This window comes from Uloborus diversus, chromosome 1 (assembly GCF_026930045.1).
Source record: "Uloborus diversus isolate 005 chromosome 1, Udiv.v.3.1, whole genome shotgun sequence".
Lineage (NCBI taxonomy): Eukaryota > Metazoa > Arthropoda > Arachnida > Araneae > Uloboridae > Uloborus > Uloborus diversus.
This window is the reverse complement of record NC_072731.1, coordinates 181,832,195-181,847,497: the sequence shown is the minus strand read 5'-3', so window position 1 is coordinate 181,847,497 and position 15,303 is coordinate 181,832,195. Positions and strand designations below refer to the sequence as shown.

General features: G+C 32.2%; 1 protein-coding gene across 1 annotated transcript in view; it reads left to right on the top strand.

Moving 5' to 3' along the window:
• The window catches only part of LOC129233803 (glycerol-3-phosphate acyltransferase 3-like), a 119,492-nt gene that overhangs the window by 14,757 nt on the left and 89,432 nt on the right, over positions 1 to 15,303 (top strand). The window contains exons 2-4 of the mRNA XM_054867781.1: positions 4,351 to 4,447; positions 5,562 to 5,692; positions 10,727 to 10,769. Of these exons, the coding sequence (XP_054723756.1) occupies positions 4,351 to 4,447; positions 5,562 to 5,692; positions 10,727 to 10,769 (271 nt within the window). The remainder of the gene's footprint in view (positions 1 to 4,350; positions 4,448 to 5,561; positions 5,693 to 10,726; positions 10,770 to 15,303) is intronic.

The following is a 15,303-nucleotide window of genomic DNA, read 5'->3' as shown; positions in this document are numbered from 1 at the left end:
TTTTCACACTCATAGGAGAAAATGTTTCGTTTTTGCGATCGCGATTTTTGCGTTGGGTTCATTCGCTTACGATTTATTTTTTAATTATTTTTTTTATTATTATGTAATTGCCAATGATAATTGCCGGGCTGTTCATTTTTTTCACTAAGAAAAAATTTCCAGGAAAACAAAGATTAAGGGAGTGCTTTTTGCTTGATCAATCAGAGGCACTCGTTTTTTATTTTACGAAGGTAAATTTAGAGTTAATATCAGGCTTGGAGTCAATTACAAGGGAATGTAATCGATTACGATTATGATTACGGGCACAAAAAATGGGGATTACAATTACGATTACGATATAATCCTCTGGGAAAACGTAATTACGATTACAGTAACTGTCCAATTATGTAGAAAATGTAATCGATTACGATTATAATATGCCGATTATGATTTTGATTACGATTACAGACTTATTTTATAATGTATATATATTACTCATTTGCATCAACAACGTAATTGATGAAAATTATGATTTTTGCTTTAATATTAACTGTAGTATTAACTTAAAGACTTTATTTTGTATTATTGCGCTGTTGCAGGAAAAGAGCAATATATGAAAGATAAAAAAACATCTAGAAAATTCAAACTGCGTACATTACACAATGTTATGATGATTGTACAGGTATAGGCACACTCTTATTCAAATGTATACACAGTGCATATTGTTTTTGGCTCAGCTCAGCTGTTCATCATTATTTTGCCGTTGCAGTAGTTCTGCCTTAGCCCTGTGTTAAGGGCGATAACTTACTGCTGAACTGCTCAACATTTTAGAGCTTATAATTTCTGAAAATTGTGTGGCATATTTCACATTTGTGTGGTGTTCTCAATTATTACTTTCTTCTATATCTAATATATAGAAGAAAGTATTGGATTCATGCAAATTTTCGAATTTTGACGGATTCGAACGTTTTTGAGGTGTGCTGAGTCCATTTCGACTATTTTTGGAAAATGTCTGTCTGTCTGTGTGTGTGTATGTATGTGTGTATGTGTGGTGTGTGTGTGTCACGTCTGTGTGTGACCAGTTTTTTGTGGCCGCTCTACAGCAAAAACTACCGCATGAAATCGAACGAAATTTGGTACACATATGTGCCCCTATGTGAACTTGTGCCCATTGGTTTTTGGCGCGAATTCCTCCAAGGGGGGGGGGTGGAGCAATGGGACGTTTTTTGAGTTACGCGTGCTTGCTATTCCTCAGGAAGTAATTGGCGGAATCAAACAAAATTTGGTCCATATGTTGCCATTAACAGGAACAGGTGCTGATTCAATTTTGGTGTCAATAACTCAAACGGGGGTTGAGCTATAGAACGTTTTTTGTCGTCAATTGTGACTGCTGTATCTCAAGAAATAATGAACAGAATGAAAGAAAAATTTATCGGTAAGTAGTCCTTAGTGGGTATAAGAGCTGATTTTATTTTGGTGTCAACAGCTAAAAAGGGGGTAGCGCAATCGCCCGTTCTTTTTTTCCATTGTGAGTGCCCTATCTCAAGAAGTAATGCTACGTTCTGGTTGAAATTTGGAATATATGTGAATCCATATGTAAACAGGCTTTGGTTCAATTTTGACGCCAATCGCTCCAAGAGGTGTTGATTTTTTTTTTCTTTTTGCGAATAAAAAATAGCTTTATTAATGCAACAATAAGAAAGATAAATCGTAATAGATTGTCGTCTGCGTATTTCTCGTGATTTTAATTGTATGGAAATGATCGGAAATATTATCTCAATGATTTAAAATTTTTAATTGTTGCCATCTTATGTTTGTTAACAAATAAAATATTTGTAATTAATTCAAGCAAGGCTTTTAAAATAACTTTCAATTTTCGCTCTTTGTTTTGCTTTTGCAATAATTCATACATTGGAATGGTCGTCAAGTTTTTGCATGTGTAATTTTGTTTTTTTTGGGGGGATATTGCTTCCTTATCAAGCATGGTGAGGGATCAGAAAAAAAATATATAGAAGAAAGTGATGGCCACAACATACTAGTTTAATATATTATCAGTTAATTTAATACGCAGCTATTTGAAAAAAAAAGAACCTCCTATGGGGTCTTTATGCAGAAAAACTGCAATGTAATAAAATACGCAGAAAGTGTAAATAAAAGATACGGAACTAAACAATTGAAAATTCAAAAAGGAAAAAGGAATTAAATGCATTTGAGTGTAATTAATACTTTAAAGATATGTTTTTTGTTTTTTTTTTCTTATTCTTTGAGAAGTGAAAAAAATTCCAACAGTGCTAAACAATCGTTGAACTGGAGCAGATGACGCAGAAATTAAAAAAAAATACTTGGGTAGTATATTATTTTTAGCAAAAGGATATATCTGAGTATTAAACCACAACTCTACAGGATCAATTTTATGATCATTTAAGCTATGTATGATAAGCTATTTGCATATGCTTTGATTTCATTCTTGAATCTATCACTTACTAAAGAAATTGCACTTTCACAAGTGCTAAAAGGTTTTAACTTAACATTCATAAAAAATAAGATTGGGCATAACATGTTTAGGTATGATTTCCACTTTTTAGTCATACAGATTGTTTTTGCATAAATGAGTATTTTATAATAATATTTATACATCACAGTTTTAATGCAGCAGTGAAGTGCAGTTTTTCTCACTTTAAAAATGTGGCATAAAAAGATAATTGAATTTCAAAATTTGTGTTAATTCCTTGATACAATTAAACATAAGCAAATATTATAAAATCTATCCATGCGAACTTTCTACTTTCATACATACTCATTAATTAGGAATAATATCAGTTGTAACCATATAAACATACATTTAAGATGAAGCTATGCGAGAAATTATTTTGAAAACATACAAAAAAAAAAAAAAAAATCTTACTCACCAGGGTTTCTTTAGATTAGATGTCATGTAGCAAAAAATAAATGCAATACGTGTAAAGGCAAGAGTGTTTAAAGAATCACTGAAACACAAATGCGAATTCGGTTTTCTTTTGACAAAATCTTTTTTCAGTCATTCACTACTTTCTCATGAAAGTATAAAAAACCCAAAAGCTTTTTGTTGCATGAAGCTTTGATATCATTGTACTTTTTCTGCAAAAATAAGATTTTGAGGCGGCAATGTGCTTTGCTTGATTGCCTAACATTGACAGATGAAAGGGAAACTGATGAATGACCAATTGTAAAGATTTGGGAAAATGTTCCCAAGAAGCTTCCTGTCAAAGGCGCCCCAGGGTACTAATTGTACTAAACACTTAAGATAGGGCTCGATTTATGACTCTCGTTTGCAAACAGGGACGAGTGGGGACGAGCACTGAATACTCCGTTTAAAGAAAGAAGTCATTTTCTATGTTACTATTGAACTATGTTATCTTTTCATACATTAGTAAAAGGGCAGCTTAAATTTTTTCACTTTTAGAAAATCAAGATTACACGATTACAAGGGGGAAATTACGGATTATTTTACTTAGATTACAGTTACGATTACGCATGAAAATCCTGATTATGATTTCGATTACGATTACGGGAGTTTCCCATCAACAGATTACGATTATGATTATGATTACAGAAAAACGTAATCGATTACTCAGATTACGATTACGTGATCGGGGATTACTCCAAGCCTGGTTAATATCATTGTATAACTGACCAAATAGTTTCTCACGTAACTAAGTCTTGCAAGTGTATTATTTGAAAATAATTTTACAATGATAATTACGTAAAATTAGAACAAAATTAACCAATTTATTTTATTTCATGCCTTTTTTCCCCCCAAGTATAAATATTTTTACATTATTAATTTATACGCTAAGATTTTCTGTTTAAAATTTAAGGGACTCATTTTTTCCACCTAAGGACCCAAATTTATTTCATTAATGGGTCCCCTGGGACCCCAGGTTACGGATAGTTGAGCACGAACACTGCTGTAATTATATTATCATATAAATGTAAAAGTAGCTAACAGGAAAAATGAGTAAAACAGCTTACGCTAAATTGACTCCATTAAAACTGATAAAAAATATTAAATGCAGAAAAAATATAAATAATGAAAGAAACATCAATGGTAAGTCTATATATTGTAATAACAATTTAAGAACTTAAAGAGTGATTTGAGGATGCATTTACTATTTAGAAGACTTGAGTTTGTGCTAATTGAAAATATCGGATATGTATCAAAATATCCAATATATATCAAAATATCGGATACTTTCGATATTTTCAAAAATATCATATTTTCGAACCCTGAATCATATTGAAGATAAAATTTCTGTTATTTATGTGCTTTTACTAGTTTAAAATACTGTAGCTAAATTTTTTTGTTTGATATATAATTGTTTATTTTTTCAGTTTTGTCAGAAAAAAATTGAAAAAGCTGAAAAACGAGAATCTATTGCCAATAAAGATGATAAAGAAAAGTTAGAAACGTGTAATAACTGTAACTCAGGTAATAAATCCTTAAAAAAAGCAAATGATATTCACATAGTCTTCAAGTGTTAATAATTAAAGTTCAGATGGGAAAAAAAAAGAACATTTTCTTTTTACTCTACATAACTTTTAGCACTTAGTCCTGTAAAAATATTACCATTTAAAAAAAAATGTTCTTGAATTTATGCAAAAAAAATAATAATTCTAAGTATATGACAAGATCAGTGTGAAAAATAGGTGTTAAAACAATTTTTGAATATTCTGTTGTTTAATTTTAACTGAAAATATTTTAGTTTTCTGGAATTTTTTTATCTTTTTTAATGTTTAATATGTAGAATTTTTTGATGCATTGATATTTTATCCGTACAAAAGGTAATGTAATTTTTACTGAAAATTGTTCTTCAATCCCTTGTAGTCAAGTGGGACTCCAGAATTTTTTTTAAAGGGAGGTGTGATTAATTCTTATTACTTACCTCCTACTCCTTTACAAATGTTTTGAAATGTTTACGGGAGGAGAGACCGAAGCGTCCTATCTTCTAACATTATCAAAAATCACCTACAATTGATTTTTTAAGCTTCTAAGTATCGAAAGAAGCAATCACCCCTTTCACCCCTCCCTTGTGTCCTTGCCTGCTTTTTGTCCTCCCTTTCCATCAGGGCCCAACTAACTGAAGGCGAGGCCCTAGGCTCACAACAATTTGGAGCATCAAATCCCATTTGATTACCTTTTTGGAGGCATCTTTGTCTATCTCAGAACTCTATGTAGAAGTAATTTATCATGTATATAAATGAATCCCCTTCGTGGCCCCTTATAATTGTGATAGGTAAATTCGTTACTTGCGGAATCAATAAAAATTTTCCTATAAGGAAGTTTTTACAAACAACAAGTCATAATTTTTTATTATTATTTAAAAAATACACGTATTTTTCATATAACTGTAATGCTATGCATAATTCTTTTAATTTGGGGCCCCTTAAGAAGATGAAGCCCGTGGCCCGGGCCTAGTCGGCCTGTGTGGTAATCAGGTCCTGCTTTCTGTAGACTAAAACCTCGGTTCATTACTGTTACTTTTGCTGCTACAAAAAAAAAAAAAAAATTGTTCTTTAAAACTAATTTTATCTTTAATTTCTAGTTATTAGCAGAGAAGTTAAACTAGTGCCAGAGCCACACCCAGAGGGCTGCCTTTTGCCATCAGATATATCTGCAGCTCCTAAGGAATTTCATTTGAAAGATATCAGTGATTTTATTAAAGCTGGAGTAGAGGTAATCCTTTCTTACTTTCTGTTCTCGAACTCCGTGACTAGCAGCTGCAAATGACTCCAATTGAAAAAGGGTTGGTGGTTTAAGGAAGCGCACTTCCCGTTGCATACAGTTTTTGCTTGCTCCTTACTTCCTTCTTGCTATCACCCCTGTTTTAATAAAATCAGAAGAGACCTGATGCATGCGTAAATTCGAGTAAGGTTTCGCATTAAAAGATTGGATAGTATCTGGATATTCATCTATATCATTTTAATTTGTATTGAATACATACTCTACATTTTTATATTTAAAAAATAAATTATATAGATATATATTTTACTTATATGCTTAATCATTTATTATTCATATACATTGAAAGTTCGGTAAGTCAAACTTCGATGAGCCGAAAACTTCCGATAAGCCGAAGTGAATATTTATACCCATCTAACTGAATCATGGGTGCAAGACCTTCTGTCTCAGGACAGATTTCCGTCTTGGACAAAATTTCCGAGACGGAGGTCGGGACGGAAAGAAATTCGATTACTTTCCTTCAGTTTTTACTAAAAAAAGAAAAATTGAGTGTTTGAAAAATATGCTTTAATTGCAGGACCTTTCCATAACCACGAATTTACATGGACATTCTCTTGATTTTCCACCATGGGCTTGTTTTGTTTACAACGTGCTTTTGGAGGTGTGTGTCCTTTTGTTTGTTTTTCTCATTTGCCAGTTCATTAATCGCCCATACCCTTCCCCCACCTTTCTTTCTTTTCTGGTTTGTTCGCGCTATCTTGGGGAGACTTTCCGATCAAAACTGGTTTATGTTGCAAAAGTAAAAATCTTATGTCCCAAGCGATTTTATTGCTGCAATAAAAAGATTTAAGATTGGCAGAAAAAGTAATGGCTTGGAGCCCCGATTGCTTTTATTCCTAACATCATCCCACATCGTCTTAAATTGCGTTTTTGGAACTTCAATTTCGAAATATTGCCGAAGGAGAGTTCTTGAACTCCGTCCCTTCGATAATGCATTCAAAAAGCGTGTAAATGTTATGAAAGAGGGAGTACAATTTCGTTTTTAAAGCTTCAATTTCGTGGAGAGCCAGCGCCCCCTCCCTCTTTCTATAATATTTTTGAAGATCACCCAATATTGTGATTTTGGGACCCTGAACCTCTAATTTCCCTGAACTTTAACAAAATACCTGTCATTGCGCTTTTTAGACTTCAATTTAATAAAATTGAAGTTTTTGAATTCGGGGAGAGCCACCAGACCCCCAATTATTGGTGGTTTTTGGAACTACGATGTCAAAACTCTTAAATATTACAATTAAAACTACTAGGTCCATATTGTTAGAAAAGTCAAAAGTGAAAAATTCAAAGTAAACACAGATTCCAAAACTGCCATACTCAAAATCTACAACATTTATGATTGTAAATTTTTCCTTAAGCACGCATGTGGGAGGGGGGGAGGGGGGCTCAAAATATTTTCCGTCTTGAATAAATCACCAAACTTGCACCCATGAACTGAATGGAGAACTAATGTTATTTATTGTCGATAAGCCGGATTTCGTTGAGTCGAAATATTCGATAAGTCGAATTTTATTTCATGACCGTCGTCAAAGTTTCCTTTTTAACGTAACTCTATAGTCTAAATATTTTCTTTTTTTCTTCTCCCCCCAAAAGCATGAACAAAAAGAAAGATATTGGCACCATTGCACTGCATGAAAAGGCGTTAAGACAAAATGAATCAAACAAATCTCCGAAGCCGATTATTCGTTCATAATTTGACTTTTTTTTTCGTTTTAAGTTATTGTTCATTTCATTTCCTTACGTAGAAAAGAAAAACTTGCTCATTAGGGAAACCAAGACTTTAATTATGGACACAGCCCGGAAATGGGACTTAAAAAAGACAGGAGCCTAAATTTTGGATTATGGAATAATTCCTCTTTTAGTGTAATTAGAGCTGCTGGTCTTTCCTAGACTGGCTTTTATCTTTCGTTGTTATAGGAAGCTAATGATTGTTGTGCCATTTCTTTGATTCTTGAACATTTGGGATTGAACTTTGAAATAGACTAAGAGAATATTTAAAATTTTAAGCTACAAAGAAAAAGTTGAATTTATTCTATTGTAGTGTAGCAAAAAAGTGGGAAATTTCATTGACGTTTGATGTGCCTCTACATTTTCAACAATTTTAAAAAATCGAAAAAAACGTTTCGATTGGCAGTGAAACGTTTGGCTCTTTGAAGTATCCAAGGACTATTTAGTGATAGAAAAAATTTCTGCTTAAAGCAATATTTGATAACAGAATTTTTTTTTAAAATAAGTTTTTTCCCTGGTTAGTGAAAATTGTTTTGTCCAACATAAAGTTCTAAACTTGTTTTCCAACCTATTCAAACTCTTGAATTCATACCATTATATTATACACTACGTGCCGTATAATATAATGGTATGAATTCCGTATATTATACACTACGTTAAAGCCGTGGTACCCGGCTTTAACTTTTTTTACGGGCAAAGCACGGCTTTGCCCGTAATAGAAAAATAAAAGGTCTTTTCGTTGCCTTGAGGCAACGATATATCTTTGATACATTATTCTATCACTTCATTGCTCATTATAAATTAAATGACTGTCAGTCGCGGTCTTTTATATTATTCTTTAGTTTTGTTTTCGTATTTGATTAAACAAATTTTTAATGACTCGACTTTTTTTCTCATTTCCTGCAACTTCGACTTATCGAAGTTTTACTACATAAAGCTTAATTTTTAATACTTTTTTAAATGATCTTCAATTAAATATAACATTGTTCACATTTTATTCCTGATTGAGAAAGATACAGTAAACTCCTGATTATCCTCAGAACCCAGTAGCAGAAACTTTCTAGCCAGTCTACGACATGATTTTGGGCAGTTGAAAATGATCTGCAGCATTATTATTACTTTTATTTTAAGTTTTCATAAAATATTCAAGTCCCTTGTAAAGGTCAAGACTCAAGATTTCCAAATAGCTAGTGGCCACTAGACCGAAAAACTTATTGGCCGCCATTGTCGTCGAGTTTTAAAGTTTAAAAAGGGGGGGGGGGGCAACAGTTTTCACTACTTTCATAACAGTAAAAAGAACTCTATGCACTATGAAAAACAATTATTTAATACATAATTTTTTTTTTTTGTTCAAAAAATGAATGAATAAATAAATTAGTAAATGAGAAATTGGCAGGAAACTGCGTTTTAGATGAGTGTTTTAGTTTATAGCAAAGCTTCCAAAGCAATCAGGACCAAATACAAATGTGCAGATAATAATTCATTTTTCATGAAAATATTTCTAAAAAAAAGAAAAAAAACATGATTTATTGTAAATTTTATGTTATCTTCAATAGTTTGTATTGAGGTCAATGTCCAATTTTGTTTTTGGAAACATAAGCAAGTAATAGTCTCAGCTATTTGAATCTTGCGAATGACCAAACATGGCGTCTATGCGACAAATTCATGATTGTAAATAGATTTTTGACTTTGTTACATGAAAGTAAATAAATAAAAATCATTAAAAACTAAAACTTAGATGAAATAGTCAGTTTTAGCACATTAGCCTCTAAAGCAATGGAGGTAAAATATTATTCTAAAGAAGAAATTTTGCATGTTTCAAGACAATAATTAAGAATTATCCAAAAAAAATGGCACATTTTGATTAATTTTCAACAGTTTGCATTGTAAATAAACATCCGATTTCGTTAATGAAAATGATATTTCTAAATTTGTTGGGAAAAAAATAATTTTAAAATAAAAATCCTCATGAGACTACACTTCAGTTCAAAAGTTTTTAGCACTTTTGTGTCCGAAGCAATGGGGATGAGGTGAAATTTTAAATCTAAAATTTTTCATTTCTCAAGAAATGATTTTAAAAAATCAAAAAAAAAAAAATTGCTGCTCATTTTAAGTTATTTTTATGAGGCATCTATCCCTTTTCGGGTCAAAAAATGATCTCCAAACGATCTTGGCTGAGTTAAATTTTTTTTTATATATATATTATTATTTTATTTATTTATTTAGTTCTTTGGTAAAATTATCTGCAGGCCATTGAAAAATCTGCAACGCACGTCTCGTGTCTGGCAGTTTCTGCTACCGGGCCTCAGAATAGGGTTGGCAAGATAACCACGGATAATCCACAAGTTTCGTAAAATCTCTGTCAACGTATGCAATAGCTTTAAAAAATCAAACACACTCGTATACATATAAATTACAGCTAAAATGATAACAGTGTGTGAAAAAATGCATGTAAAACATAAGAAGGATCATTCATTATTGCAAACTGATTACAACAGACACAAGCGCAAGCAGATTAACTGCAACGGATCAAATTAGGTTTCTCCAAAAATGCATAGGAGAGGGGAGTTCTTTCAAGACTGGCCAGTGATTTATTTATGCACATAAGTAGTGTCGATCCGAAAATCAGTAAGTAAGGTAGATCTAAAAATAAGTAATGTAGATCTTGGAAGGTTTGATGTCACTGGAAGGGGGGCATGAAAAAGAAATGTCTAAAAATATATTTTGCACTTGTTAAGTTATAACATGTACGGATATTGTTTATAATAATTTTTAATCCTTCAATTTCTCCTAGTTGCATTTTGTTAACTAGGCATAAAAATTCAATTATTTAGTTAGTTGTCTGTATTCAGTAGTCACTTTTAAATTAGTAGCTGTTCGAAAAATACCTAAAAGATTTACAAATTATTAAAAAGTATTTGTTAAATATATATTTTCCCCATCAATTAGTCAGCAAAATTTGGCCAACTTAAAATAACTTTAAAAAGCTGCCAAATACCAATTGCTGCTGATGAATGGTATTTTCATTCCTCTGCTATTTGCATCTGGATACTGTTTAAAAAAACTATATCTTTGATCACTTATTTTTTGTTTTGTACTTACACAGTTCTTTTTTTTTTTTTTTGGTAACATAAAACAAGGATGCAGAATATAATAAAAAAAAGTATTGAAATGAGGTAATAGTGATTTTTTGAGTTGTGAATAAATCATTCTTGATATGTTGATAATTCAATACTTGCTTTTCAGGCAGTTATTGAAGATGAAGTTACTAGTCGATTTGCAGCTGAAGGTGAGACTTGAGCGATTATTGATGCTTTCGGCTTTTCTTATTTCATGTATTTATATATGTGATTATTTAATTTTTATTCATTAGAATCATTTTTGCTTTTCAAATGCTTAATTTGTTTTTATACAAAAGAGGTTGGTTAAGTTTAGAAAAGAATTTGCAAACTCTTTAATTTTCCATTCTTAACCTGCTGATCCCATCCCTTTCCGCCCTTCATTTACCGTAAAAATGAGTGAGAACGATTCAAACCTCAGTTGTGGCCCTTCAGACGAATAACCTGGTGATTGTGAATTTATTTGTTGTGAGCAACTGGTGTTATGTGTTTGTAGGTAGCTTGGAAATTCATGTTGGTGGACTTATAGTGCAGAAGGAATCACAATTTCATAAGTACCTTTCTCTTTTATATTACACTAGTGGTACCCGCACGACTTTCCTCGTAATATAAAAATTAAAAGGTCTTTTGGTTCGCCTGTATATTTACAAATAATGTATGGTGAATTTTCTCGCCAATTGGCTTGTACCCATGTTACAGTTCCATGTTATGATAATTTCGTATCTCACCAATTGGCTTGTGCCCACGTTACGGTTCCACGTTATGATAATTTCGTAATTTACTCGTCCATCTTATGATATTTTTGTTCATAAAATTGTAATAGAAAAAGAACCACATCGAATTTTCGAAAAATCGCTTTGAGGTGCACACCCCCATGCTACAAACTTTGTGCCAAATTTCATGAAAATCGGCCGAACGGTCTAGACGCTATGCGCGTCACCGAGATCCAGAAATCCTCCAGACAGAGAGACTTTCAACTTTATTGTTAGTAAAAATAAAGAAAGTTACCTGCAATTTCCATTCAAAAAAAAAAACATTTTTGATGTTGCTACAGTTACAAATGTTTACAGTTTGGAGGGTAAGTGTGGTGCAGTAATTACTCGAAATTTTGGAGAGCCCGTTGGGTTATCAGGAGAGAAAGCACACAGGAAAAATCATGGGTGTAGAAGCAAGTGAGTTTGAAGTTTCAACAATGTTGAAGCTAGGTAATTTTTTGCTGTGGCCTAAAAAAAAGATAAGATTTGGTATCCATCTTCAAAAATTATGGAAATAATAAAGCCTTTCTATCTTGATTTTATGATGTCTCTGACTCTCCAAAGCTTAGTGATGTGTTTTTTCATGAACGAACTTATCAAAAAGAACGAATCCTTAAAATGGACGGATCCACTCTTTCACCTAAAAAATTAACGACCGTTCTTTTGACTGGTGAGCAGTTAGGAACACTTGTGATAAAATCCCATTTTTATTTTTTCGAATTGCATTCAACTTCAAATTTTTAACTCTTAAACAATCTCAAATTTTCTTCTCAGTTCAGTATATTATAATTCATTTGGAAACTTTTTACTTTCTGCTTTATTCATCAGTTTTTTTTAACCGTTGCAGTTCAGTTGCAATTTTCCAACATATCCATTGTATCTAACTTGCTTGGGCTACTAACAAAATGTTTGGCCTTACCATTTCTTGTCCTACACACCTGCTAAAATCCTTCTCACTCTTTCTGTCACCAAAATAATTTTTAAAATACCTTTTATCACTTTTCTGGCGATCCTTCTGTCTTCTATGACAGCCCTCCTATCAACTACCATCTATATTGATTTGGTTTTAATTTTAACCCGGCAACTTCCAAGTCACTTATTTTACATTTAATATCCAAAGATTTTTATAAGGATTATTACTGTCTAATTTTTTCCCCATTAAGAAAAGTGTTGCGTTTTTTCTGTTCTCATTGGTATACTAAGGAATAATTTTGAAGCTCCGTAATATTTAGGTGTCTTTTTTTTTTCAATTAAGTTATCCAGTGCTCTGGCTGTGCTACCAATATATTTTTTACTTCTTTTCGTTATACATGGTCTACTGGTAATACTATATGTCTGTATACAGCGCTGTAGCTGAAAAAAATATTGGAAAGGAACGCACCTCTTTTTTTTGGGTAGATGTCATGGTTGACAGATGTTTGTTTTAGGATGAAAAAAGGTCAGTTTCGACGACTTACGCCAGTTTTATTCTCGTCTTTTATATTACAACCTGTTTCATTTGGTGTGTGTGTTTTTGTTGTTTTTTCTTTTATTTATTTCGTGATTTACATTTTTTAAAATGTAACCTAAAGCACACATTCAAAAATTTTTTTTTCTGCTTTCACCTATGACCATACTACACTTGGATATATGATGTTTCTATTTAGCATTAGTGCATTATTTCTCGTAAGTTCAGTTTTACAAATTTTCTGAGGTAACAAACAGTTTATTTAATATTTTTTTATGAAATTAAGTTTAATAACGTACTTCTGTTACTTGCTGAAATGGAACCTACAATTTTTTGAATGGAAAACGTCTTAATTCTCGACTACTAAGAAATATCTTGCAAAATGAACTATAATTACTCGGTATATCTAAACCAGCATAAAGGTTTCTCAATTTATTACTTTCTTCTATATCTATTATCTTTACTAATATTATAAAGAGAGAGGGCGGATTTTTGTGTTTATATGTTCAAGGTAATCTCCGGAACTACTGCACCTATTCGAAAATTTTTTTTCACCATATGAAAAGGGCTTTCTTACTGAGTAACATAGGCTATAATTCGAAAAAATCCAATAAATAGTTATTTTTTCAATTCAAATTTAGACTCAAATTTCACGTTAATTGCCTATTATTGGCTATTAAAGGGGTGAAAAATTACGTGCACATATTAATATTTTATACCCTTGAAATGGGTAGAATTTTCTGCGTTCTAAGCAATTTGTTTCAATGCTCTAACTTCATTACGACGGGAGCAATTTGCGTTTTTATCTCGAACTTTTTTAGGCTTAGCTGAAATTTTGGCAATACTTTCTTCATTTAATCTATCAATAAAAAGTGAAGGAATTGTCCCACAGTTTTCTTTTTGACACCATTGGAAAAAGTAGCATTTTTTACTCCAGAAATATCTCGACCTATGGTTGGAAAAGTAACTTTCTATCTCCAAAGGAAAAAAAGATACAAGCCGTTAAAAATAAAGTTCGAATAAATCTTATCTCCATTAAAATTACTGATGTTTTGTTTCGCATTGCCATGGTTACGTCTTTTAGCTTCACTTCATTTTAATTTCTTAAAGGTCCACAAACTTGGCACCACGGAATTTAAGCAATGAAGAAATATTTTCGCCAATTCTGCATATTTTACGATCTACGTTATGATAATTCCCCAAGACAATGTAGAAATTGCGGGAAGAGTTTGAAAATTAGGAGTCTCAGCAATTTTCCCAATTGTCGCCCAATTTGTGGATGCCAAAGACCAAGGGCTAATGTACTTCGGCAATGGCCTTGCTGATAGTGGCAAAAGCAAACAATGGGGTTGTTTCCTTCAGTCAAAAGTAGTACTTTTAGTCACTGAAATTTTTTTCAACAGAACAGTTCAAACACTTGATAGTTTATTGAATTTTTTCAAACTTTTCAATTTACAAGGTTTGAACAGAATAACGTCTGTCGGGTCCTCTAGTATAGAAGAAAGTATTGGATTCGTGCAAATTTTCGAATTTTAAATTTTGACGGATTCGAATGTTTTGAGGTGTGCCGAGTCCATTTTGACCATTTTTGGAAAATGTTTGTGTGTGTGTTTGTCTGCATGTGTGACCGATTTTTTGTGGCCGCTCTACAGCTAAAAGTACCGCATGAAATTGAAGGAAATTTGATGCACATATGTACCCTTATGTGAACTATTATTTTTGGCTTGAATTTCTATAAGGGGGAAGGAGCAATGGAAGGTTTCTTGAGTTATGAGTGCCCACTATTCCCCAAAAAGTAACAGGCAGAATCAAACTAAATTTGGTCCACATGTTGCCTCAAAATGTACAGGTGCTGATTCAATTTTGGTGTCTATAGCTCAAAGGGGGGATGAGTTATCGAACTTTTTTGTCCTTACTTGTGACTGATATTTCTCAAGAAATAATGAACGGAATCAAACAAAAATTTATCTACAAGTAGCCCTTAGAGGGTGCAAGAGCTGATTCTATTTTCATGTCTGTAGCTGAAAAGAGGGTGGTACAATCGAATGTTCTAGTTTTGATTGCAAGTGCTATATCTCAAGAAGTAATGCTTCCTTATGGATGAAATTTGGAACAAACGTGAACCTATATGCAAACAGGCATTGGTTCAACTTTGGCGCCAATCACTCTAGGGGGGAAGGGGGGCTGTTTTTTTATGCAAATAAAAATAGTTTTATTAATGGAATAATTTGAAAGATAAATCGTAATAGACTGTCGTCTGCGTATTTTGCGTGATTTTAATTGTTGGGATATTATCGAAAATATTATCTCACTGATTTAAAATGATTAACTGTTGCCATCTTATGTTTGTTAACAAATAAAGTATTTGTAATTCATTCAAGCAAGGCTTTTAAAATTACATTCAATTTTCACTCTTTGCTTTGCTTTTGCGATATTTCGTAAATTAGGACAGTCATCAAGTTTTTATGTGCATAATTTTATTTTTGCCGAGAATATGGCTTT